The sequence below is a fragment of the Ptychodera flava genome, unplaced genomic scaffold (assembly GCF_041260155.1).
Source record: "Ptychodera flava strain L36383 unplaced genomic scaffold, AS_Pfla_20210202 Scaffold_60__1_contigs__length_796720_pilon, whole genome shotgun sequence".
In the NCBI taxonomy this organism is placed as follows: domain Eukaryota; kingdom Metazoa; phylum Hemichordata; class Enteropneusta; family Ptychoderidae; genus Ptychodera; species Ptychodera flava.
The window spans coordinates 770,001-796,961 of record NW_027248382.1 but is presented as its reverse complement, the minus strand read 5'-3'; the positions used below and the strand labels follow the sequence as shown (position 1 = coordinate 796,961).

The 26,961-nt window shown below is 38.8% G+C and overlaps 1 protein-coding gene across 1 annotated transcript in view; it reads left to right on the top strand.

Moving 5' to 3' along the window:
• Window positions 1-1,908: 1,908 nt before the first annotated feature.
• The window catches only part of LOC139128600 (MAM and LDL-receptor class A domain-containing protein 1-like), a 38,026-nt gene continuing 12,973 nt past the window's right edge, over window positions 1,909-26,961 (top strand). Inside the window, exons 1-20 of the mRNA XM_070694349.1 lie at window positions 1,909-1,919; window positions 6,687-6,931; window positions 7,721-7,857; window positions 8,622-8,868; window positions 9,721-9,861; window positions 12,712-12,955; window positions 13,786-13,850; window positions 14,242-14,280; window positions 14,911-15,087; window positions 15,780-16,042; window positions 17,965-18,049; window positions 18,316-18,354; window positions 19,001-19,177; window positions 19,914-20,051; window positions 22,403-22,540; window positions 23,098-23,442; window positions 24,282-24,422; window positions 25,212-25,474; window positions 26,503-26,587; window positions 26,873-26,911. Of these exons, the coding sequence (XP_070550450.1) occupies window positions 1,909-1,919; window positions 6,687-6,931; window positions 7,721-7,857; window positions 8,622-8,868; window positions 9,721-9,861; window positions 12,712-12,955; window positions 13,786-13,850; window positions 14,242-14,280; window positions 14,911-15,087; window positions 15,780-16,042; window positions 17,965-18,049; window positions 18,316-18,354; window positions 19,001-19,177; window positions 19,914-20,051; window positions 22,403-22,540; window positions 23,098-23,442; window positions 24,282-24,422; window positions 25,212-25,474; window positions 26,503-26,587; window positions 26,873-26,911 (3,019 nt within the window). The remainder of the gene's footprint in view (window positions 1,920-6,686; window positions 6,932-7,720; window positions 7,858-8,621; window positions 8,869-9,720; window positions 9,862-12,711; window positions 12,956-13,785; window positions 13,851-14,241; window positions 14,281-14,910; window positions 15,088-15,779; window positions 16,043-17,964; window positions 18,050-18,315; window positions 18,355-19,000; window positions 19,178-19,913; window positions 20,052-22,402; window positions 22,541-23,097; window positions 23,443-24,281; window positions 24,423-25,211; window positions 25,475-26,502; window positions 26,588-26,872; window positions 26,912-26,961) is intronic.

The window sequence follows — 26,961 nt, the reverse complement described above, 5'->3', positions numbered from 1 at the left end:
CCACAATATTTATCTCCACTCACATGCAAATCCTGCGAGACGTGTCTCCCTTCACTGTAGTTGCTGTGGTCTCTGTGACTAGTTAATCGATTAACCCATCTCTCTCCCAAAATGGCTAAATTTAATTTATATAAGCGATATGGTACCGTGGTAAAAGAAGTTACAAAAGTAAGGAATTTTATCTCCTGCAAACGTTCATACAGCGCCGCCTGTGGCGGGGGTCAAGAGGTCATCGTGTGGGCTTGTACCATCCTCTTTTGCCCTGAGACGTCCTCCAGGCAAGACTGCCATTTCGGCAGCTGGACCTCATCTGAACTTTAACAACGGTAACGGTATTTATAACATTCCTTTCTTCACAAGAAACCATGCCCCTATCCGTGTAGTACTTTTGGGGCATTCTTTCATACGCCGTCTAGGAAAATACACGCGCCGGAACTCACTCATTTTTTTCTGTTTGTTCGAAGCGTGTTTGTGAGGGGTACCAGCGGAGGTAACTTTCTCGGAGGACATCGTACGTGAGAGACGTTTCGCCAGTTTTTGTATTTTCGGCATCGGTACAAACGATCTCTGCAGTGTGCATGATTCACAAGCGGCTATTGCTCATAGGATTATTTTATTCATGCAGAATTTCCATCGGCATTTCAACGTTCGTTTATTTTCATAAGTTGTAAGCTAAGTTTTGCATTGTGCCCGGGGCCCGTGTACAGAAAACATCCGGGACTTCAATGCACGTGTAGACGCCCTGTACAACAAATTGAGGGAGGCTTTGGCGGGAAATCCCTTTGTGTTTTCTGGTCACATGTCGGGTTATGGCGGTCATCGCTACAAGTTTTCTACAGTGATGGGGTACACTTTAACGCGCCGGGTATGCGCCGGGATTATCGGAGTGTACGAGTACCGAGTGTACGCGGTGCTTTACTTCGCGCTTGCCGAGCATTGGCATCTTTTTAATTTTTTTAAAGTTTTAGCTGTGGTCGAAGTGTCGACAGAGTGGCATCAAACCAGGACATGGGAATCATGTGTGTGAATCTTGCTACATACTTCTCCCACGCGGCTTGTTCAAGTTGTTGCTGTGCTTACAGCCCATTACAGGTCCCCAATGTCGGTTGTTGCTGTTTTTACAGCTTGTTCATTTTCCACTTCGGTGGAATGTCAGCTGCTCTTGTAGCGCTGTTGTTTTTTTCCCACATTGTTGGGTTCAGCTGTGTTATTCAGCTTGTTTTTTCCCTCAGTTGTAGGGCCCCTTCATTGTTGGGACCGGCTGGGCATGCAACTTTGACATTTTGGCTGCGGAAGGGGTGGATGTATTTTCAGGGCAGCGTCCCTGAATGGATTCTCCATGCCTTGGATCTTGCTACCACTCAACCAGAGCTTTTCTTTTCCTCATCACCTGTAGTCGTGCACATGTCCAATTGGGGGAGCGTTGCAATTTCAGTTTTCTGTCTCAGATTTGCAGTAGTTTAGCATGTGACCAGCTGTCATAAGTTTGGAACGGTTTGGTTTATTGTAAACTATTCAGTGGAACTCAGGTAATTTCCTTTTGCTGCCTAGTTTTCCTTTTCTTAGCTCATAGCCATGGCTCGAAGCAAAAAGGTAGCACAGAAGAAGGCAGCTAGCTCCAGTGCCTCAAGTAAAAGAGCAGTTACAGGTATGGTTCCTGCCAATGGTAGTTGTCTTCAGCAGCAGACAGTCAACAGCATCATTGTCATCAGCTTCTACAACAGTGGCCAGGGCTTCAACTCAGCTTGAGATCTTCACAGTCAAAACAGCCTACTTGAGATACCACAGCATCAACAACAGGCATATCTGCAGAACACTATCCATTATAACACGGTCCTTTTAATCAAAAGGCAGATGTAGAGTCACGCTGACATCACTCCATGTAGGTAACAATTACCTTATCCACAAATGGGGCTAAAGTAAGTATATGATACCTGTTTTCACCTACAGGTAAAAACAGTTTGTTAGGCAAATGACGTATGCACTTCTTTTGGAGCATTCATATGCTGTCAGTCTGAGGGATTCTACGCGAAGTAATTTCAGTCAGTTCAAATTTATGAGAGCAGTTGTAGTAGAGATATAAATTCGCGGTGGACTTCATGTCCGCGAGAGACTTGTCGCCCAACATTGGGTTACAACTAGTGTGCTTTTTCATTACCATTACTAGTTATGTGTTCAAGATCAGCTAGTTCACATTTGTCAAGATTGTACTTCATAAAGTTTGCTTGCTGTACATTTCATTGCTGTGGTCGAACTTTTGCTGCAACAAAGTGGCGTCAGACTGAGTCATGCGAATTATGTTTGGCAGCCCTGCTTATTGCTTCCCATTAAGCTGGATTTGCTGGACGTTACAGCCCATTACAGGTTCTCAATGTGGGGTGTTGCTGTGTTTACAGCATTTTCACTTTTTCCCTTTGTGGAATTTAGTGTGTTTTTCAGCTGGGTTTTCCCCTCATGGTTGGATTCGGCTGTGCTGGTCCACTATGTGGGTGTTGCTGTATGTTCAGCTTTTGCATTTTTCCCTTGTGGAATTTCCCTCATGGTTGGATTTGGCTGTGCTGGTCCAATATGTAGGGTATTGCTGTGGGTACAGCGTCTTCCCTTTGTGGAATTTGTTTCCAAGCTGTGTTTTCCCCCACATTGTTGGATCGGCTGGGTCAGCAGCAGTGTCATTTTATCCGCTTGTCATATGTGGGAGGCAGTGTCAGCATGTTACTGCCTGGGCTCCTTTAATGGTTTTCCCATGTTTGATTCTGTCTGCCACTCAACCTATTAGCTAGGTAATAGGTATAATGCAACCATATTATTGAGACTCTGTCGAATTCTTTTTCTGCCTAGTTCTCCTTTGTTTTCACCAACAGGCATGGCTCATGGAAAAAAAAAACTGTACAAAAAGAAGAAGGCAGCTAACCTCATTGCCACTCAGCATATTCAAATCCTGCATCAGACACTAGGGCTACAAGGCAACAATCAACAACATCAACTTTACAAAATGGACATATATTTTTGTTTTCAGTTATTCTTTAGGATATATAAGTTTATCCTCTCTAGATCAATATGAAGCTGTATTATTGTACATAAGACTTCAAAGTTATAGTAATGGCTCATCTATCTTGCTATGTCTTGCACATATATTTACAAAGGCAAGCCTTCCAATAACCAATCAGAGGTTTCAGATGTTTGGAATCTACTTGCCTGTTGAAGACCCAGTTTTAGTACAGCAACTGTGCGCCGTGCGTGGTACAGAGTCAAATGTTGTAAGCCAGCTTCCCCTTTCAAGTAGAGTCAATTTAACGGGAAATCAGCTGTGTTTTCTGGTTTGCCAGTGTGACAATTTTTTAACCTTCCTTTATCAATATGAGTGCATTACTGCTACTTTAAAAACAGGCTCTCCAGCAATCATCCAGAGGTTCTTGACTTATGAAGTCTATTTGCCTAAATGGTCGTTGGGTACAATCAGTTAAGTTGTGGAACAAGTATTTATATAGGATATCAGTTTAAGGCCAAGTTTAGCATAGTAACTGTTCGCAGGGGCTGCAGTAAGTTGTGCCATTCTGGCTTATTATCTGATGTCCCTAAACATGTTCAAGTGACACATAATGCAGCGTGTTCATTTTTAGCCGGGATACCGGCCAAATTGACCGGCTACTTTCGTATTTTGGCCGGCTACTTTTCAGCACTGTATCGCTCTCTGGCCCTGAAATTCTGGTTTTGATAACAATATTTTGATTTTTTTGGTGGTCTTGCAAGCAGGAGATAATATTTCAGAAGTGCCGATGTGGCTATATCATGTAGTCTAGCAATTTACGCGGTGAACTTATTGCTATCACTGTAGTACCGCGATCAGCGAACGTGTTGTACTCATACTGGGCCGCTCTCGAGGTCAACCTCGCTTGCCCGATCACAGGCCGAATTATTCCGACGTTCACATCGGGTATAGCCGAAAATTGGACTTACATACAATTACGTTATGCCCGCGAATAGCCGACCATTTCCGATTGAAGCCGACTTTTGTTTCTCAAACGCGGAAGAGAAAGTCGACGCTTGAGAGCTTTGGTTTTCTGCGCAAGAGTAGGGCCTTGTCTGATGGGCTTGGTAGGTTTTTGATCAAATCTAAAGCGACCAAAAGTTACTGAGTCTCATTTTTCATACTTTGAAACGTCATGTCAATCCATCCATGGTCAATCACGATGCCAATATTCAAGTCGATCGACATCGCGTTTTGTGGAGGGGCCGTGGTTGTGTGTATCGCGGAAGAGAAAGTCGACGCTTGAAAACTTTGATTTTCTGCGTAAGAGAAGGACTTTGTCTGTTGGTTTTGGGAGGTTTAGATAAAATCTAAAACAAAAATTACTTTGTCTCACTTTTCGTACTTTTGAAACGCTACGTCGATCACAGTGTCAAATTTCAGGTCGACCGATATCGAGTTGTGTGTACTGTGTTACAATTGACTGCCGGTGCTTTGTACACACACCGTGTAGTACAGGCTGGCGTTCGGTGTCGTTAGTTTGAGGTTTTATCAAACATGAACACTGAAATTTACCTCTCTTTTTCAATTATATTCAACATCACCAAAAAATCAATAATCAGCTCGCGGATTCGTTTTATTGTGAAATTAGTACTGTGAATTAAAATCACTGAAAATCGTGTTCCTATAATTCATTGAATTGAATAAACTGTTTGATTTTACTGTATCTTCAATCAAGTTTATTTAAATCAGTCAAAAACTTTGTACAGCTAGGGTGGCCAGGATTCCAGCGGATCGTTTTCTGGGTTGTGAAAACCCCTATTCTATGATGTATTTCAAAATGTTTGTTCAAGTCATGAGCTAAACATAATTCTACACTACAGTCTGGTGAAATTTTGCTATTATCCTTGTCAACTGAATGCAGTTGACAGGCCCGAATGATCAAATTAATTTTTCTGACGTTTTTTAAAAACTTTATCCCTTGAAAACATGTTGTAATTGACTATGGTAATGATTATTCTTTTTTGCTGAAATGGTCTTTAATACTGTACAAGAATGCATAAAATTACTCCAAAGTGACTTCAAAATTTAAAAATTTCTTGGTCATAGAGACGGGGACGCCGTCCCTGAAACCCGCCCCTGTGTGTATGTTGGAATAGCCTTTTATACACTGTATAAGAATGCATGGAATTGCTCAGAAATGTCTTCAATTTAAAAAAACCCTTAAACACCACACCACACCTCCCCCCCCCCCCCTGCTCAGGGAACCTGGTTGCACACAGAAGCTAACCGCCTACTTTTCTGAATTTTCCGCCTACTTCAAAAATTTTTGAGAAACCTGCACATATAAGGAGCAAGTATGCTTTGTAGGGTGGGGAGGAAGCTGGTTAGAAATATGTTTATAAAGTTCAGGAAGTTTTTAGGTTCACACTATGCGCTTCCTCCAGACTAGCAGATTCCATTTCACATTGCTAACAATTATTTTTGCTATCTTTGCATTCCACGCATTGTGATTCCATATGATTGACTAGGCTTTTTCAGAGAGAATTTTTCCCTCCAAAAGGGTTTTTTAATCTCTGTTTTTTAGAGCAAGTCTCTCTTTGGTTTTGTTTAGCCACAGTAGGAAATACAGTTACTCAATTCGAGTTTTGTTCCTCGTTTCCCAAGGTAGTAATACAAAGAGGGGGTCAACAAGACTCGTTTGTAGATAAAGTACAAAACATAGTTTACAGACTTTACAATTGTTATGGATTTACCTCTATTGCTGCAATAAAACAGAAGGTAGTAGCGTAGCCAAGCACAGTATATAAGTAGGATGGCTAAGTTATTGCTAGTTAGACACTGGTGCTGTGCCAGTATAAATTTTGCATACATCTGTGAAACATGCATGAGTCACAGTTCATTTGCCAGTTTCTCAACACGGCACGGGTCAATGTAGCAATCAAGACAAGTCACTGTTCGCAGGGGCTGCAGTGACGTGGACTTTCTTCTTGTGGGGCCGACACAAGGTGTGTCTTGTGGCGTGTTTGGGCCCCACAAGATTGGGGCAAGATTAAATGAGTTACCTATGTAGGTGAATTCTTTGTTAGACTGTTAATTGGTCACCCATTTTGTGGCCCACTTTATGTATTTCACAGTTAGCAGCATGTTAATCATTGTAAGGAAATTTGTTTGTGTGTCAGTTTATTGGTCACAATTTTGTGGCCTAATTGATGTATCTCATCTTTGCAACTTTAATTTTATCACAAGTGTAAGTAGGTTAGTTATTGTAAGGTCACACGTTTTGTATTATGTTTGCGTGTCATCAATTAGTGGCCTGTTTGATGTATTTTACAGTTACAGTTTCTCATTAAATGGTCACCCATTTGGTGGCCCATTTCTCCCACAAAGACATGAGTTGGGTATTCCTTAATTTTGCTGGTGTTGTAGCTGGCTGGGGCACAGCATCACTACCAGTGATGTGGGGCCTTGTCCAGCATTGACAGCGTTTGCAGGGGATAAATATTAATAAATGATTTTCGGACACAAACCGATTAAATCATTCTATTTCTTAAAGACAAAAAATACATTCACTTTTTGAACAATATTTTGAATTACAACGTTAATAGACATGCTAAGTGTGTACCTTGCATGCATTGAGTTATAGATAAACAAAATCCTAATTCAGATTTCTAAAGAAACAAATACTTTTAAACCAAATATTGTTTACATTCCTAAGGTACCACATCTATGGTGCACATATTGGGTCACTCAATGTCTACCTGAAGTCAAACGCCACGCTTGGCGATGCCATATGGAGCAGAAAGACTACGTATGGTGACCAGTGGAACGAGGCGAGGGTCTCTCTCAAGTCATCTTCATCTTCAACCAGGAACATCGTACTGGAAGCACAGCAAGGTTTCAGAATCCACGGCGATATAGCTGTGGATGATATAACACTTGCAGATGGATATTGCACATTAGGTAATCATTACATTCATACAAAATTTGTTTTGTTTGGCAGATCAAATGTTGTAACATTGAATTATAGTAATCATCTGATCGTAATTTATCTAAGATAATATACTGCGATGAATTGAAACAATTCTGCAAAGGCACAGTCACATGGAATCCGTCCGTTATACTGCGATCTCTCGCACGGGTTATGAATGTCTGGAGCTGAGAGGGTGTGCGGAGGTGGTGGTAGATTGGGCTGACCACTCTGATATATCATTTGTCGGAAATTGATACGGGAAGCTGTCTGTTTTCACAGTCCAGACTAACTTCACAGGTGTGGTTGTTTCATTGCAGCGAAACCGCGAATAGACTATAGACACTGTTTTCGTTTAAGCTAGATCGCACCACTGACACACATATTCAGACTCTCAAGATTTTACAATTCTTTTCTGATCTACCATCTGTGGGTATTCATTTTGAAGCTCTTGGAGAAAGAAAAATTTTCCCAGGCCTAGTTTTTTCGAAAAACTAAAATATTATTTTCTCCATGGAGTTAACGCAGGGATGGCGGCGGCCATTTCGAATTTCAAATACCGGTAAATTTTGAATTCATTGTTTCGCTAGTACTAAAATTTGCACAGTGACCTTATGATATTATTTCTCGGTTTTAAAAGAGAACGTTTGGAAGATTCCGAGGAAAATTTAAGTGAGAGTTTAAATATTTCACGTTCGAGGAGCATACTTCTTTAATATCCCACGCCATCCCCTATTTTAATTTTTTGCCAAAACGATTCATTTTTCTGTACGACTCTTCAGCTTATACTGGTTGCGATTTTGAGAGTGAAACCATGTGCAATGGTACAAATGACGGAACCGACGATTTTGATTGGTCGATCAGCACTGGTGATGATGGGATAGGACCGTCCTTGGATCATACCTTGAAAGTGGAACAGGTTAGGTGTCTTCGTATCGTCCAGATAAGTTTCAACTTGACCCTTTCAATACCAAAGCTTGGAATTGTCAAATCTCAAATTGGACGTTAGTCTAAAAGCTCAAAGCTGCCCTTCTGTTATGGAATGAGCATTCGATATGATACAATGCAGTAAATTAACGCCCGGCACTCAGTCACTAAGCACAGACGCAACAGTCAAAACAGCTCGGCCAAATCCCAACTCTTGCAAATTGGTATGAAGGGTTAGCAATCTTGCAAAAGTGTGGCCGTACTGGAAGACTTTTCCAAGTGCGTTTGTATTTAACTTCATTTAGAAAATGACCATTCGTTGGACTTCGTTTTATATTATTATTTCATCACGCAAAGATGTGAATGCTGACATTATAATTTCTGTATGTGATGACAAATATCAATCATTGCCCTATAAAAGGAATTCAATCACCTGTATGTATATTGAGGATTATTTTTTTTTACCTAGGGTTGAATAAAGTATTAATACTGACCTAAAGTTGTGCAGTGTGCTCAGAGGATTCCAGAAGTAAATATGCTGACAGAAGTAAATATGGATATAATATGGATGTATGCAAATTTTGAAACAATTATTTTACTATATATTGTTTATATGCAAATTTAAGTTGACCAAGCAACTGTAGTTCCTATGTTTTAGGTCACTACCTATTGGCTGAGGGCACATCAACGAACGAATCTCAAACAGCTCGGTTTCTGACCGACACTTTAACCCTCGATTCGAACAAATGCCTGCAGTTCTTCTTCGCCTGGCAAGGGCTTGACGTCGGAATGCTCAGCGTCCGAATTAAAATCGATAATAACTTGAGACAGCCGATCTTGGAACGAAAGTTACAAATCGGAGACGGGTGGAATATTGGCAGAGTCTCCTTGGCTCAACAGGCAAATTTCCAAGTCGTGTTTGAGTTTGTACGGGGTGCTGGTGAGACCGGATACGTAGTTATTGACGACATACAAGTCATGGACATCGACTGTCCAAACCCTAGTAAGTTTTATATGTAGAATAGTAAGATGAGGAAGTATGACTCTTCGAACATTTTCTGTTTGTATTTTTGCAACAAAATACCCTTCAGCCGAACTGGAGAAAGAGAAGGAGAGACATAATTTTAGGCATCCGTTAGAAATATGCTAATGAGACAACAAATGCATTGTGAATCTTAGCAACAGTGAATACTACTTAAGGCCAGCTATACAAGACACTGACATTTATTCTTTTAATGGCCGACAAACAACACTATTATAATGGACAATTTTGTATCTTCAAGCAGAGCTTCACTCAATGATTATTCAAATGAGTCAATGTTAATTAATTGTTGTGTTCATTGTTCCTCGGTTGTTGATGTTTGCATTGCTCTTTAAAGGATTTAATTATAAATTCAGCCTTTTCGTTTTAAGGACGAGAAGCACACTCACTTTTGTATGAGTTGTTCAAAGTTTGAAGTATGGAACTAGAACGTATAAGTCAAGTTGCAAAAGGCAATCTGTCGAATGCGCTAGAAGCGCTTTACTGAGAAAATAAGCAACAATGAGTTGTAATGGATATTTTTCCACTGATCTTCAAAATATTTCCCAGTTACATTTTGATTTAAATCCATTGTATTCTTTGGTGGCGTTGTCGGACCAGATATTTAGGGAATATTCAACAGGGGGGGGGGGGGGCTTCGATTCAATCACAATACAGTTGAAACGTTAATGAGCTCGAGTGCAGCAAATTATCGGCTGGCACACTATACAGGAAATGTAAAATTTTTACGAATGTCAATTTGTACTTTTTATCGACTAAACAAGTTTAAAGAACATGATCATTCAAGCTGGCGAAACTTGTGCTTCGTTTCAGGCCACTGTGATTTTGAGGATGGCAAGTGTTCTTGGAGTAACATTGTAAGCGGTGACGATCTTGATTGGATGCTCCAAAGTGGTTCAACGTCGACTCCGTCCACAGGACCGACAGCTGACCACACAACAGGAAATATCGACGGTAGGATTATACAATTTAATGCAAAATGAAACTTTGGGACAGATTTTCCGATTATCAAATTCTCAAAATATAATACCCGCTGTTCTGCGGGGTTTCTTTTTGAAGCTCATGGAATAACTTATTTATTTTTACCGGATAATTTTTGTGACAATAAAAAGTGAATCTGACAACAGAGATAACACAGGGATGGTGGCCATTTGAATTCCCTGTGTCAAAAGATTATAGATAATTTTTATCTATAGCACTACGTTTTGCACGGTGACCCATGATTTTATGGACTTGATTTTGAAAGGAAATAATTTAAAATATCCTTACGTAAAGCCATTACACAGCTTAAACAAAAAGACAAGAGCGTTGATCATGAATTCAGGTTTGTTACTAAATATATCTGCACTCGCGAAACATCGTTAAACTTGGCCTTTCATTTGGGCTATAGGTATAGCTTGTTGAGCCATAAACTCATACGAATTAAGGTGATTTTTGTAGCCATTGTAATACTAGCGGGTTTTATTCTCGTCGTTTTTGCGGAAAATGAACACAAATAATTATTTATGCATAATAATGAGGGAAAATGACATCATTTGCAATCAGTGCTATTAGTCAAATCGGAATTTTTTGGACAACAATTACGCAAATCGGAAATTCGGATTAACTTGTTGATAAAAATTAAATGCACATCACATGTACACGCGCTGTACCTATATAATTATTACATTGCTCCTTGTCCTTAAGGGTATCGAAACAAAGATATGTCGCATATGTTTTGAGAGAAAATACATTATTTTTGTTATAAGGATGAAATTTCATTTCTGCGGGGATATGTACTTAGTTTCTCTACTCCTTAATTTGATCAATATTATTGTAGAAGCATGACAATACTTTGCATTAGTTGAATAAAATTTTGAATTTTTTAACCATTAACATTTTGAAATCTACCTTAACCCTCGTACATAAAGAATTTTCGTGAATAATACTACTTAGAGATTATTTAAGCAATAAAGCACAACCAGCAATGGTATACTGTAACGCTCGTAGTTAGGGGAATTTACGAGTTGAGGTACCAGTCTGGATCGTAATGCTTTCAGTACCGAAGCTGACAAACCAATATGTAGATTGTAACACAACCTTGTACTTTATTACAAGATGGCGACCGTGTCGTTCACTGTCAACGGTCTGATCTCAAGTCTCAGTATAAGCTCTCTACAAAGTTAAAAACATCTTCAAACTTACATAATTACAAAAGTTATCACGTGGTAATTTTCCCGCCAGTCTTTAATTGTTTCTTAAGATTAAATAAGATCACACCATGGAATTCCCGTTCTCGATTGCTCTCATTGAAATTTTAACCAATAATAATTAATTAAACTATCACACTATCTCTTATCTGCTTCTCGTACGATCTGAGTCATTGACCTTCACACGTCTTGGCCACGTGAGGGACGCTTCGAGATAAAATCTCTACAGGGAGGGGCGTTACAATACCACGAGATTTTGACCAGTTCACGACATATATGCACGAGCATAGCGAGTGCATATATAAAGTGAAAATGTCAAAATCGAGTGGTATACCATCGCTTGGTGTGATTGATTGCTATTATATCATAACAGTATATTTAAATTCTGGCATGGAACGTCATAAACGGATTTTGCTCAAGTTGAGAGCTCGCGCGTATGCCAGCTGTGGTATATCGCCTATATACCACGGTTCTTTTCGTGTCTCGACCAATCAGATTGCAGTATTTGTACCATCAATATACTGGTATGATATAATACCAAATATCACCTATTCCTGTGTCGTAGCAGCATGAGTGTCATTTGTGCTGTGTCAGACACGAGACGAAGTCGAGGGTGCTGCGTCAGACAAGAGACGAAGTCGAGTGTCTTACGCAGCACAAATGACATGAATGCTGATACGACACAAGGAACAGGCAATATTGGGTAATAACCGATTTATCAGATACCCATGCCAATAATTGTACTAAGAGTACGAAAACCTAAAATTTTGAGGCTTTACTTCCTTTCACCTTACTCATAAATATCGGAATATTTATGTGAACAGGCTTAAACATGCGCGACATAACTGCAAGTCCTCTATGTCTCAATGAACCCCTCGAAGAATGACACCAAGATTCAAAAATCGTTATACAGGAAGAACCTTTTAAGGTGCAATATGCTATTACAATTGTAACCGATCAAAAGCTGTCCTCAGACTTAAATCTATTCTGATTTTCGCCCTCGATCGTCGTACATGCGGAGCTCGCGCGGAGAGGGGCCGCCATTTTGTTTGTTTAACATGAGATTTGACATGTCAACTGTCGTTGCGCGCGCGACATCGCTGTTACGCCACGCGCTCACTACCTGTTCAGGGGTAGACCGTGCACAGTGCCGGCGCCGTGAGAACGGCAGAATGTTTGCTAGAGCTTCGCCAAAAAATACGAGAATTGTAACAGAAAAACCATGGGAAAACATTACAAGACTCACCAAATTATTTCCGTATTTGGCCACCAGAAATACCCGTGTTCCTCGAAGCCCTTCAATTTTTTCGCTTGTGACATCGGTTTGCAGGCGGGAAGAGGCAGCCATTCCGTTTGTTTACGTTATTTACCAACTAGCTGTAATGTAGTTCAGGTAAACTCCAAAACCGATGACGTTTATCGTGCATATCTCGACGGTTACCATGAAATAACTCGGCTGATATTTTACGGTGAACGTCACTATATGAAGTAATATGGGAATGGATACATGATTATATATATATATATATATATATATATATATATATATATATATATATATATATATAATTATTCCTGTCTTACGCTTTCGACACAGGCTTTTATCTATACTCAGATGCCTCTAATGCCTATGCCGGCTTTACAGCGAAGCTGTACAGTCAAACTTTATCTGCGAAGTCCACTCTCGGATGCCTTGAGTTCTGGTACAACATGTATGGCGAGACAATGGGGACCCTTAGAGTGGACATTGTCACCAGTGATGACCCTGAAACCCCCGACACAATATGGACCCTTAGCGGAACCAGGGTATTGCGTGGAAATGCGGCAGAGTTTCATTCTCGCAAACCACGGAATACCAGGTGAGACACTGCACTATCGCTAAAATCGCGGAACTTGATAGCTATTGTCAGTTGTTCAGAAAACACAGAAATGTAATATTTACACGTGACAAGTTTGGTTATGGACTGAATTTTTTTTCTATAAGGTATATGATTATGGATGTTTTCACAAAACTTCAATATCGTCGGTCAATGTCGCAGAATGAACTTTTGGACGAATTTAAATATTTCAATTTTTAACATTAAGAAGTCAAATTGCAAATACAGATTTCTTATTATCATGTTTTGTCATGAACCAGCAAAACATTCGATTAGTTACATCGTTAATAATTAATGTTCTGAGTTGGTGTACATTTTACAAAGTCTCCCCGGTCCGGCATTGTAGCAGGAAGTGTTTACAGAACAATTTCATTGCATTGACACTTGTTTCGAGTACAAAACAGAAAGAAATGGCACTAGACTACTTTTTGGTAGTCGACCGGACTCCAAACAAAAGTTTCATTCAAAGTCTCCAGGACGCGAAAAGCCGAGAGAGTAAAAGGCATTGTTATCTATAGAGCAATGATGATGCAGAAGTATTATTCCTATTTAAAATCCAAGAGAATTCCAAATTGCGGTGATTCCGAGAAAGAATTTTTTCATCCTGCTTGGCCGAAATAACTTGATTTATATTTTATCAGGAGAAGATTTTTGGGTATTTATGCCTTTCTATGTGTAATTGAAATTTCATTGCATTGTCTGTTGCGTTGATATTATGCTCAATAGATCGTCTAAAGCGTAACGTACATTTCGTTGGTAACATTAAATAATAGTTTATTTCTCGACAATTAGCTGATATTTGTTGCAATCAGAGGAATATTTGCGACAAGTGATATAGCCATCGATGACGTGGTCATCATGGATGGATACTGCACTGGTAGGCTGAATTCCATTTACTTCACTTCGATGAAAATGACCTTTCAAAGTAGACAGTTTAGCCTTGAGAAATACCATGGTAGATAGATGATTTTTACCTATGCAAGAGGAAGAGTCAGTGACAGACAACTGGGGACAGAATAATTGACAGGCACAAACAGATAGAAAGGCAAAGTGAGACGGATTCGACTGACAGACAGACAGCAAGAAAGTAAGACAGACAGACAGACAGACAGACAGACAGCTAAACAGACAGACAGACAGATAGACAGGCAGACAGACAAGCAGACAACAGACAGAAAAATAGACAGAAAGACAGACAAACAGACAGACAGATATATAGAATCTTTGTCCTGCACAAAAAGTTCATTATTTTGTCATCCATTTTTCAGGAGTGCCAGAGACCACCACAGTAGATCCACAAACCAATGGTTAGTCGTATCTTCCTACTTTACAATATATCTGCATTCACGAACATAGATATTCGGGACTGCTTCTTAGTCTGCAAGCGAATGAATTGCGAAAGAGTATCGCATAAAATAGATGTGAGAATATCTCATTTAAGGTTATCAAACTCGCTATGGTTGTATTGTTCTTTTGTGCAATCTGGCACTGGCCCCTGTAGAGAAATGACCGAATTAGAGGGTCATCATAAAGAATCGAAACCACGTATGTTGAGTGTATCTGGACGCGCAACATCCTAAGCTACACCCTGGAAGTAAACATGCACTGTTCCCTACAATCGTTAATTTTTCGACACTTACATGACATTAATATGTCACCGTATGACCTATGACATAGAATCTAACGTCCACCAATTTAGATCTCCCCTTTCTTCCCGAAACAAAGCACCAACGTTAATCAATCTGTGTGGCCACGGTAAGTTCACCTGTACAAACGGCCAGTGCATAGATAAGAATCAGAAATGGGATTTTGCAACCTGGTGTGTTGACAAATCAGATTAGGCGGAGTGTTGTAATTCTTTATATAAGTATTCAGAAAAAGCACACTTTTCGTTGTCAACGGAACCTTCTGAACGCTTTTGTCGCTTATCTCTACAGCTTTGATGTCGACTACGCCAATGACGACACCAACTCCATTTCCGCCCCCGCCAACACCCAAACCATCATGCAGTCCAAATGAATTTTACTGCAATGCTGATAGTAGATGTATATCTGCTGACAGGGTTTGTGACTTCCGCAGGGATTGTACTGATGGCGATGATGAAGTAAGATGTGGTGAGTGTTTAGTTTAAACGTTAACCTTCTTGTTTCGAAAGCCCCAAAGCTCACCTATGTACAGAGGTATCCTTTGAAAACGTTAACGTCTTATTCAATGAGCACTATGGGGTTTTTTTGTGTGTCAATAACTACCAATTTATATGGCGGTTAAGTGAACTGAACTGAACCTTCAGGCTCCGCCAAATACATCCCTTGGCTTTATATTACAGCAAAGTAAACTGATGAATATTTGTAAAAGTGGTAGGTAAGGCTGATTGGTCCAAAGTGGGCCATACACACTACGTCTAAATCTGTGTGGGAAACAGTTATCATGAAGTAAAATGGATATTTAAATACGCAACAAAATTTAACAACACTGATAAGACAATTACTAAGGAAACTTCTGTTTCTTGTCCATCAAAAAAAAATAATTTCTGTATCATGTCAACTAATAAACACACACACATATATAAATATATATATATATATATATATATATATATATATATATATATATATATATATATATATGTGTGTGTGTGTGTTGTGTGTGTGTGTGTGTTTATATATATATATATATATATATATATATATATATATATATGTGTGTGTGTGTGTGTGTGTGTGTGTGTGTGTGTGTGTGTGTGTGTGTGTGCGTGTGAGTTGTTTGCAAGATATTAAATTCTTCCTGTCTTATGCTTTCGACACAGGAGTTTATTTACACTTTGTGGCCTCTAACGCCTATGCCGGCGTTACAGCGAAGCTGTACAGTCAAACTTTCCCGGCGATGCCCACTGCCGGATGCCTTGAGTTCTGGTACAAAATGAACGGGGGAGGAATGGGCACCCTTAGAGTGGACATTGTCACCAGTGATGACCCTGACACCCCCTACACAATATGGACCCTGAGCGGGAACCAGGGCAGTGCATGGAAATGCAGCAGGGTTTCATTCTCGCAAACCACGGAATACCAGGTGAAACGCTGCACTATCTTAAGGATCTCGGAAATAGAAGCTATTATCAGTTGTTTCGAAAACACAGAAATGCAATTTTTATACGTGATCGGTTTCGGTATAAACATTCTTTCTATAAAGTGTATCATAATGGATGTCTTCACACAACGTCGATATCGTCTGTCTCTGTCGCAGAATGAACTTTTGGATTGAATTTAAGTGTTTTAATTGTCAACATTAATAAGCCAAATTGCAAATCAAGGTTTCTTATTATCATTTTTCACGAACCAGCAAACATTCCATTAGTTACATCGTTAATAATTGGTCTGAGTTGGTCTATATTTTACAAACTCTCCCCGGTAAGGCACCATAGCAGTGTTAACAGAACAATTTCATTGCATTTATACTTGTTCAGAGAAGAAAACAGAAACCAGATGAGAACTGAATGTGCTCACGTGTTTTACAGCAGCTTCACGGAACAATCAGATATCTATAATATCATTATATGTAGCAAGTTTCGTCAACTTTTCCTCAGTACTCTCAGAGTTAAATCATTAAATACAAAACTTAATTTAATATGCAAATGAGCTGTTTATTAACTTGGCACTGCTCAGTGCTTCATGGGACAATTAGATATCTATTAGATCAAAATATGTAGCACGTTTCATTAAATTTAATTCAGTGCACTATAACTAGTTACAAAGCCCATTAAATATGAAAATAAACCACTAATAAACTTGGCATTGCTTAATATTTTGTAGCACAATTGGATATTTATCAGATCAATATCTGTAGCAGGTCTCACCAAATTTGGTGCCGTAATTTCAGAGTTATATACCTAATTACAAAGTTCATTAAATATGTAAATAACCCTTAATTGACTTTACACTAGTGAATACTTTAAAGTACAGTCAGAAATCTGTCGGATCAATATCTGCATCAGATTTCATCAAATTTGGCGCATTTATTTCAGAATTATATGACTAATACAAAACTTCATAAAATATGAAAATGACCTATATATTAACTTGACACTACCCAATACTTCCCACTAAAATTCGATATCTATCAGATGAATATTTTCTAAATTATCATTAAATTTGGTATAGGAATTACAAAGTTATGTCAGTAATTGCAAAAATCAATTAAATATGCGAATGAGCAGATAATTGACATGACACTTACAGTATCACCATAATGTTCTGATATTGCCTTCTTTCAAAAGTTTCATGACAATTTTGTGCATTATTTCTTGATATATGTCGACACTGTCATTACTGTCTCTTTAGGGAAACCATTGTATGTAAAAATGATACGTCTTAGCTTCCTCAATATGCAAGCAACACTAACCAAACTCTAATGATTTTTTTTTGCAAATAGCACATGTTACCTGTCTACAAAATCTGACTTAAATCTGTACAGGGGTTTTTTAATTATTGTGTAAACAGATAGACACACGCACACTCAAACACACACATACACACGGACACACAGAGAGACATCGCTATAACATTAGCTCACCTGTGTGTACACGTGAGCCAAAAATGACACCATACTACTTTTTGGTAGTCGACAGAACTCTTAACTTAATTTTCATTCGAAGTCTCCAGGGCGTGACAAGCCAAGAGAGCAAAAGGCATTGTTAACTTATAGAGCAATAATGATGCAGAAGTGCTATTCCTATTTAAAATCCCTGAGAATTTCAAATTGGCCTTAATAAAAGCTGCGATTCCGAGAAAGATTTTTTTTATTCTGCTGGCCTAAATAATCTGATTTCCTTTTGATCAGGAAAAGATTGGTGGGTATTTATGTCTCTCTATGTGTATGTGAAATTTCATTGCAGTGTCTGTTGCGCTTATATTATGCACGGTAGATCGTCTAAAGCCCAACGTTCATTTCGTTGGTAGCATTAAATAATGTTGTTGTTTTTTCTCGACAACTAGCTGGTATTTGTTGCAATCAGAGGAAGTTTTGCGACAAGTGACATAGCCATCGATGATGTGGTCATCATGGATGGATACTGCACAGGTAGGCTGAATTCCATTTACTTCACTTCGAAAGAAAGAAATAACCGTTCAAAGTAGACGGTCTCAGCCTTGTGAAATACCATGGTAGAGGGATGATTGACAACAATGCCAGAGGAAGAGTCAGTGACAGACAACTGGTGACAGAATAGTTGACAGGGACAAACAGACAGAGAGGCCAAGCGAGACAGATTAGACAGACAGACAGGGAGATATATAGAATCTGCTGTCCGCCACGAAAAGTTTATTATTTTGCCATCCTTTTTTCAGGAGTGCCAGAGACCACCACAGTAGATCCACAAACCAATGGTTAGTCGTATTTTCATACTTTACAATAACTCTGCATTCACGAACATAGATATTCGGGACTGTTTCTTAGTCGGCAAGCGAATGAATTGCGAAAGAGTATCGCATAAAATAGAGGTGAGAATATCTCATTTAAGGTTATCAAACTCGCTATGGTTGTATTGTTCTTTTGTGCAATCTGACACTGGTCCCTGTAGAGACAAGACCGGGTTAGAGGGTCATCTTCAAGAATCGAAACCACGTATGCTGAGTGTATCTGTATGGACGCGCAACATCCTATGCTACACCCTGAAAGTAAACATGCATTTTCTATGCATTCTTATTTACAATCGTTTACTCTCCAAGACTTACATGGCATTTCTATGTCACCTTCTGACCTCTGACATAGAATCTGAAGTCCACCAATTTAGATTTCTTCTTTCTTCCCAAAGCCGAGCACCAACGTTAATCAATATGTGTTGTCACGGTAAGTTCACCTGTACAGAAGGCCAGTTCGTTGATGAGAATGAGGAATGTGTTTTAGCGACCCTTTGTGTTGATAAAATCCGATGAGGCGGAGTGTTGTAATTCTTTATGTAAGTATTCGGAAAAAGTATACTTTTCGTCGTCAACGGAACCTTCTTAACGCTGTTATCGCTTATCTCCACAGCTATGATGTCGACTACGCAAATAACGACACCAACTCCATTTCCGCCCTCTCCAACACCCCAACCATCATGCAGTCCAAATGAATTTTACTGCAATGCTGATAGTAGATGTATATCTGCTGACAGGGTTTGTGACTTCCGCAGGGATTGTACTGATGGCGATGATGAAGTAAGATGTGGTGAGTGTTTAGTTTAAACGTTAACCTTCTTGTTTCGAAAGCCCCAAAGCTCACCTACGTACAGAGGTATCCTTTGAAAACGTTCACGTCTTATTCAATGAGCACTATGTTTTTTGTGTGAACACTACCAAATTATATGGCGGTTAAGTGCACCGAAGTGAAACTTTATATATATATATATATATATATATATATATATATATATATATATATATATATATATATATATATATATATGCAACTATTACGATCACACTATGCAAAGGATAATTTTCTGATGGACAAGAAAGACAGGGGGCGTTAATATTTGACGGTTAAACAGGTTGACAAATGCTAATATAGACTCCGAGAAGTTTAATAAAACAACAGACAAGCAAAAAGTACGGTGTCAACAAATATGATACAAATAGAAACTACATATGCAAGGAATGAATACACAGAATGGACCCTTAGAATAAAAATATCAAGACTCAAACGTCTTAAAAGCATTACTAGGTAAAACAATATCCCTAGAAATGTCATTGCATAGTGTATTACTTTTACCTAGAGATAAAAGCAAATTTTCTAAGGTTCAACCACCAATGTGGAACTTTGTATGAAGGTGGGGAACCGAGAGGTCTCAGTGGTGCATAAAATGGCAATTGACATAATATAATATCATAATTAGGAGAATTTGTTGACACATTCTGATTACAGAACCATGGAGCTTAAAATTGCAATATGCTATATTTTTTAGTTTTCCAAGACTGTGACTTTGAAGGAAACACTTGGTGTAACTGGATCAATGACCAAAATGATACCTTTGATTGGATATTAACACAGGGCAGCACTAGCTCTCCCCATACTGGGCCATCAGTTGACCACACCTACGGAAGTAAGTGACTTTATTGGATGGCTTCACATGCACACTAGTAACAACAGAGCTGCATTTTTTCTTTGAACACGTTTTAGAATAGTAGATTAGTGATACAAAGCATTGCCTGAAATTGTATAATTACGTTTTTTGTTCAAACCAAAACAAATTGATGTAACGTCAGATGTTAGTCATTTGTCGTTTGTTTGTAATCATTGAAAGTGTACCATGCAACCAAACAACTATAATACAACAGTATTTCTAACAAATCGTCTCAATTTATGATGGCTTATTATGTTACAACTATGTAAACCCAGGCGGTAATTTTGTTTCCCAGATAACAGCGGATATTATATTTACATCGAAAATACTTTCGATCGTACGGAGGGCGACCCTGCAAGAATCATAAGCCCTGGTGTCAACTTCGGTAAAAATCAGTCGATATGCTTGACTTTCTGGTAAACTGAACTTTTATTTCCCTTTTGACATACATACATACATACATACATACATACATACATACATACATACATACATACATACATACATACACACACACACACACACACACACACACACACACACACACACACACACATACATACATACATACATACATACATACATACATACATACATACATACATACATACATACATACATACATACATACATACATACATACATACGTACACACACAAACAGAGACATAAACACAATAACTCAGAGACACAAACAGAAGCATACACACAGTCATACACAGCCACACTCCACACTAACACCACACACATATACACACACCCACACACACCCACACACACCCACACACCCACCCCCCCACACACACACACACACACACATATATATATATATATATATATATATATATATATATATATATATATATATATATATATATATATATATATATATATATATATATATATATATATATATATATATTGTTTGTATGCATGTATATATGTAGGTTTGGTAAATGCTAAACAGTTTCTACGATACACATATTTTTATCTTAGAAAAGACAGAATAATGAATGGATCATGTGGCTGTCCCACAGAATTTATCTCCAGTCACTTTGAAATCCCGACAGACTGTGAGACATGTCAAAGTTCACTTTGATGACTGATCAATGGATTAACCCACCACTCTCCCGATATGGCTGAAATGTCAATGCGAATTGCGTTATGGCAAAAATATAAACGATCGATTTCTGAACAGAAACGGATGGAACCATCATATTTCTCAGAGAAAAAAAAATATTCATATTTTTCACCCTTTGTTTGAATTAAAACGTTAATGGACAAACGCAGTGTGTACAATGTATGCAAGAAGTGGCAAATACTCACCAATTCGAATTCAGATGGCTGAAGTCACTATTACTTTCCCACCAAATACTATACACATTCATTAGGTATCACATGTACGGGGCACATATTGGGTCACTCAATGTCTACCTGAAGTCAAACGCCACGCTTGGCGATGTCATATGGAGCAGAAAGACTACGTATGGTGACCAGTGGAACGAGGCGAGGGTCTCTCTCAAGTTATCTTCATCTTCAACCAGGAACGTTGTACTGGAAGCACAGCAAGGTTTCGCCATCTACGGCGATATAGCTTTGGACGATATATCACTTGCCCATGGATATTGCACATTAGGTAATCATTACATTTATACAAGATTTGTTTTGTTTGGCTGATCAAATGTTGTAGTAATCAGCTGATTGTAATTCATCTAGGGTAATATACTACCATGAATGGAAACAATTCTGCAAAGGAAGACGTGAGAAAATATGCATTTCTCTCACATGAAATCAATTGTACTATGATCTCTCGCACGGGTTATTACTTTCTTGAGCTGACAGGGTGTGCGGAGGTGGTGATAGATTTGGCTGACCACTTTGATATAACATTTATCGGAAATTGAAAGGTGCAGCTCGCTGTTTACACAGTCCAGACTCACTCCACAGGTGTGGTTGTTTCCTGGCAGCGAAGCTGCGAAGAGACTATATGCTACTGTTTTCGTTTAAGGTAGATCGCGCCGCGGGGATAGACATTCAGACTCTCAAACTTGTACATTTTTTTCCTACGTAGTGTTAAAGCAGCAATGGCGGCCACTTTGAATTCAAATATCCTTAAATTTTGAGTTATTTGTTCTCTAGTACTAAAATGTGCACGTCGATCCCATATTTTTATTCTCGATTTCGAAAGAGAATGGATGAAAGAATCCTTAAGGAAAGTTATAGCAAAAATTTAAAACTTTGATTTTCGAGGTGCATACTTTCTTACAAACCCGCGCCATCTCAAAGGACGCTTTTTGCCAAAATAATTCATTTTTCTGAACGACATTTCAGCTTATACTGGGTGCGATTTTGAGAGTGAAACCATGTGCAATGGTACAAATGACGGAACCGACGATTTTGATTGGTCGATCAGCACTGGTAATGATGGCATAGGGCCGTCCTTGGATCATACCTATGAGAGTGGAACAGGTTAGGTGTCGGCGTCAGATAAACTTTGAACTTGACCTTTCCATACCAAAGCTTGGGAATTACCGCATCCCGAATTGGACGTTAGTCTGAGAGCTCAAAGCTGCCCTTCTGTTCTAAAATGAGCATTCGATCTGATGCAATGCATTGAATTAACTTACGGCGATCAGTTACGTAGTACAGACGCCACAGTCAAACCAGCTCGGCCAAATCTCAACTTTTGCAAGTTCGTGCGAAGAGTTAAAAATCTTGCAAAAGTGTGGCAGAAATGGAAAACTTTTCGTAGTGCGTTTGTATTTAACTTCATTTAGAAAATGACCATTCGTTGGACTTCCTTTCACGTAAACATGTTAAAGATAACGTAGGAATTCTAATATTCGTACTACTGTATGTGACGATAAATATCAACCAGGTATCAAAGGCATTCTATCACCTGAATTAGGATTTATTTTTTCACCTAGAGTTAACTAAAGTATAAGTAAATTGAAACAATTCTTTTACTATATATTGTTTATATGCAAATTCATGTTGACCTAGCAACTGTAGTTCCTATGTTTTAGGTCACTACCTATTGGCTGAAGGCACATCAACGAACGAATTTCAAACAGCTCGGTTTCTGACCGACATTCTAACCCTCGATTCAAACAAATGTCTGCAGTTCTTCTTCGCTTGGCAAGGGCTTGACGTCGGAATGCTCAGCGTCCGAATTAAAATCGATAATAGCTTTGGACAGTCGATCTGGGAACGAAAGTTACAAATCGGAGACGGGTGGAATATTGGCAGAGTCTCCTTGGCTCAACAGGCGAATTTTCAAGTCGTGTTTGAGTTTGTTCGAGGTGCTGGTGAGACCGGCTACGTGGTTATTGACGACATACAAGTCATGGACATCGACTGTCCAAACCCTAGTAAGTTTTATATGTAGAAATATAAGATAAGAAAGTATCTCTCTTCGAACATTTTTTCTGTTTGTGAATTTTGAATTTTTTGATCTGTCAACTGTGTGTGGTATTTTTGAAACAAAATACCCTTCAGCCGAACTGGAGAAAGAGAAGGAGAGACATAATTTTAGGCATCCGTTAGAAATATGCTAATGAGACAACACATGCATTGTGAATCTTCGCAACAGTGAGTGCTACTTAAGGCCAGCTATACAACCCAATGACATAAATTTTGTAGTGGCCGACAAACAAAACTACTGAAATGGACAACTTTATAGCTTCAAGCAAAGCCTCGATCGCTCAATGATAATTCAAATAAGTCAATGTTTATTTAATTTTCATGCTCATTGTTCTTCGGTTGTGGATGTTTGCATTGCTCTTTAAATGATTTCATTATAACGGCAGCGTTTGGTTTTTATGGACGAAAAAAATACTCACTTTTGTATGAGTCGTGCGAAAATTTGATGGAGGGAACCAAAATGTATAATTCAAGTTGCAATAGGCAATCAGTCGAATATGCTGGAAGCGCTCAACTGAGAAAATGAGCGATAATGAGGTGTGATGGATATTTTCCCACTAATTTTCAAAATATTTCCCAGTTACATATCGATATAAGTCCATCGTATTCTTTGATGGCGTTGTGGGACCAGATACATAGGAAATATTCAACCGGGGGCTTAGCTTAATGACGGGCAGACTTAACAAAAAATGTAGCTTTTCACAAATATTAATTTGTACTTTTTATCGACTAAACCAGTTTAAAGAACATTGTCATTCAAGGTTGCGAGACTTGTGCTGTGTTTCAGGTCACTGTGATTTTGAGGATGGCAAGTGTTCTTGGAGTAACATTGTAAGCGGCGACGATCTTGATTGGATACTCCTAAGTGGACCAACCTCGACTGGTGGCACAGGACCGACAACTGACCACACAACTGGAAATATCGACGGTACAATCATACAATTTAATGCAGGATGCAACTTGGGGACAGATTTTCGGATTATCCAATTCTGAAATTACAATACCTTGCTGTTCTGCGGGGTCTCATTTCGATGCTCATTGAATAACTTATTTTGTTTTACTGGATAATTTTTGTGACAATAAAAATGAATCTAACGACAGAGATAACACAGGGATGGTGGCCATTTGGATTCCCACTGTAAAAAGATTATGGATAATTTTTATCTATAGCACCCAATTTTGCACGGTGACCCCTGATTTGTGAACTTCATTTTGAAAGAAAATAATTTAAAATCTCCTTACGTATAGTCATTACACAGCTTAAGCAAAAAGACAATGGCGTTGATCGCGATTTCAGGTTTTTTACTAAATATAACTGCACGCGCGAGACTTCGGTCAACGCTGCCTTAAATTTGGCCTCAAATTCACGCTTTTGTTGCAGCTTGTTGAGCCATGAATTCATACAAGTAAGCGTGACTTTTGTAGCCATTGTAATACTAGCGTGTTCTATATTGCTCGGGTATGGGGAATATGCGGACAAATATTTATTTATTTATATTAATTAGAGAAAAGTGACGTCATTTGCAATCAGTGCTATTATTCAGACCTGAGAGCTCGCGTATGCAAGCCGTGGTAAATCGCCAATATACTATGGTTCTTTTCGCGTCTCGACCAATCAGATCGCTGTATTTGCGCCATCAATATACTGGTATGATATTACATATATTATCGTTTGTACAAGATATTAAATTATTCCTGTCTTATACTTCCGACACAGGCTTTTATCTATACTTAGAGGCTTCTAATGCCTATGCCGGCGTTACAGCAAAGCTGTACAGTCAAACTTTCCCCGCGAAATCCACTACCGGATGCCTTGAGTTTTGGTACAACATGAACGGAGGAGGAATGGGCACCCTTAGAGTAGACATTGTCACCGGTGATGGCCCGAAAACCCCCGACACAATATGGACCCTGAGCGGAAACCAGGGCAGTACGTGGAAATGCGGCAGAGTTTCATTCTCGCAAACCACGGAATACCAGGTGAGATACTGCACTATTGCGAGAATTTCGGAACTGGATAGCTGTTCACTTTTGTTTAGAAAACACAGAAATGTAACATTTACACGTGATAAGTTTTGGTATAGATGTGTTTTTCTATAAGGTATATGATTACGGATGTTTTCAGAGAACTTCAATATCGTCGGTCCATGTGGCAGAATGAACATTAGGATCGAATTTAAGTATTTAATTTTTAACATTAAGAAGTCAAATTGCACATCAAGATTTCTTATCATCATGTTTTTCATGAACCAGCAAAACATTCCATTAGTTACATCCTAATGATTGTTCTGAGTTAATGTTCATTTTACAAAGTCTCCCCGGTCCGGCATCATAGCGGGAAGTGTTTACAGAACAATGTCATTGCATTGACCTTTGTTTCGACAAGAACAACAGAAAAAATGACAATAGACTACTTTTGGAAGTCGACCGGACTCCGAACAAACGTTTCATTAGAAGTCTCCTGGAGGCGATAAGCCATGAGAGTGAAAGGCATTGTTGACTATAGAGCAATAATGATGTAAAAGTATTATTCACAATAATAAACCCTAAAATTCCAATTGGCGTTAATAAAAACTGCGATTCCGAGAAAGAACTTATTCAACCTTCTTGGCCTAAAAACCTGATTTCTTTTTGATCAGTAAAAGATTGTTGGGTATTTTGTGTCTTTCTATGTTTATGTGAAATTTCAGTGCAGTGTCTGTTGCGTTGATATTATGCTCAATAGATCGTCTAAAGCGTAACGTTCATTTCGTTAGTACCATTAAATAATAGTTTAAACACGATTGGAACCAATTGTGGATAATTGGATTGTTAAGTAAGGTTGTTTTAACCTGCAAATGTAAGCTTATCTTCTTTTCTTTTTAAGTCATACACTTGTTTTTATGAGTAATTTGTAACATTGCAACATTCAGCTATATGGCACCTAGCACTTTTAAGAAATTTGATAAATATGAAGATCCAAATATACCAGATTTGTTCCAATCGTGTTTTTATTTCTCGACAATTAGCTGGTATTTGTTGCCGTCAGAGGAAATGGGCCAACCAGTGACATAGCCATCGATGACGTGGTCATCATGGATGGATACTGCACAGGTAGTCTGAATTCTATTTACTTCACTTCGAAAGAAAGAAAAACCTTTCAAATTAGACGGTCTCAGCCTTGTGAAATACCATGGTAGAGGGATGATTTACACCAATGCCAGAGGAAGAGGCAGGGATAGACAAATGGTGACAGACACAAACAGACAGACGGGCAAAGTAAGACCAATTGAACAGAAAGAGAGACAGACAGACAGACAGACAGGCAGACAGACAGACAGACATATATAATATTTGTCCGGCACGAAAAAGTCATTATTTTGCCATCGTTTTATTCAGGATTGCCAGAGACCACCACACTAGATCCACAAACCAATGGTAAGTCGTATTTTCATACTTTACGATGTATCTGCATTCATGAACATCGA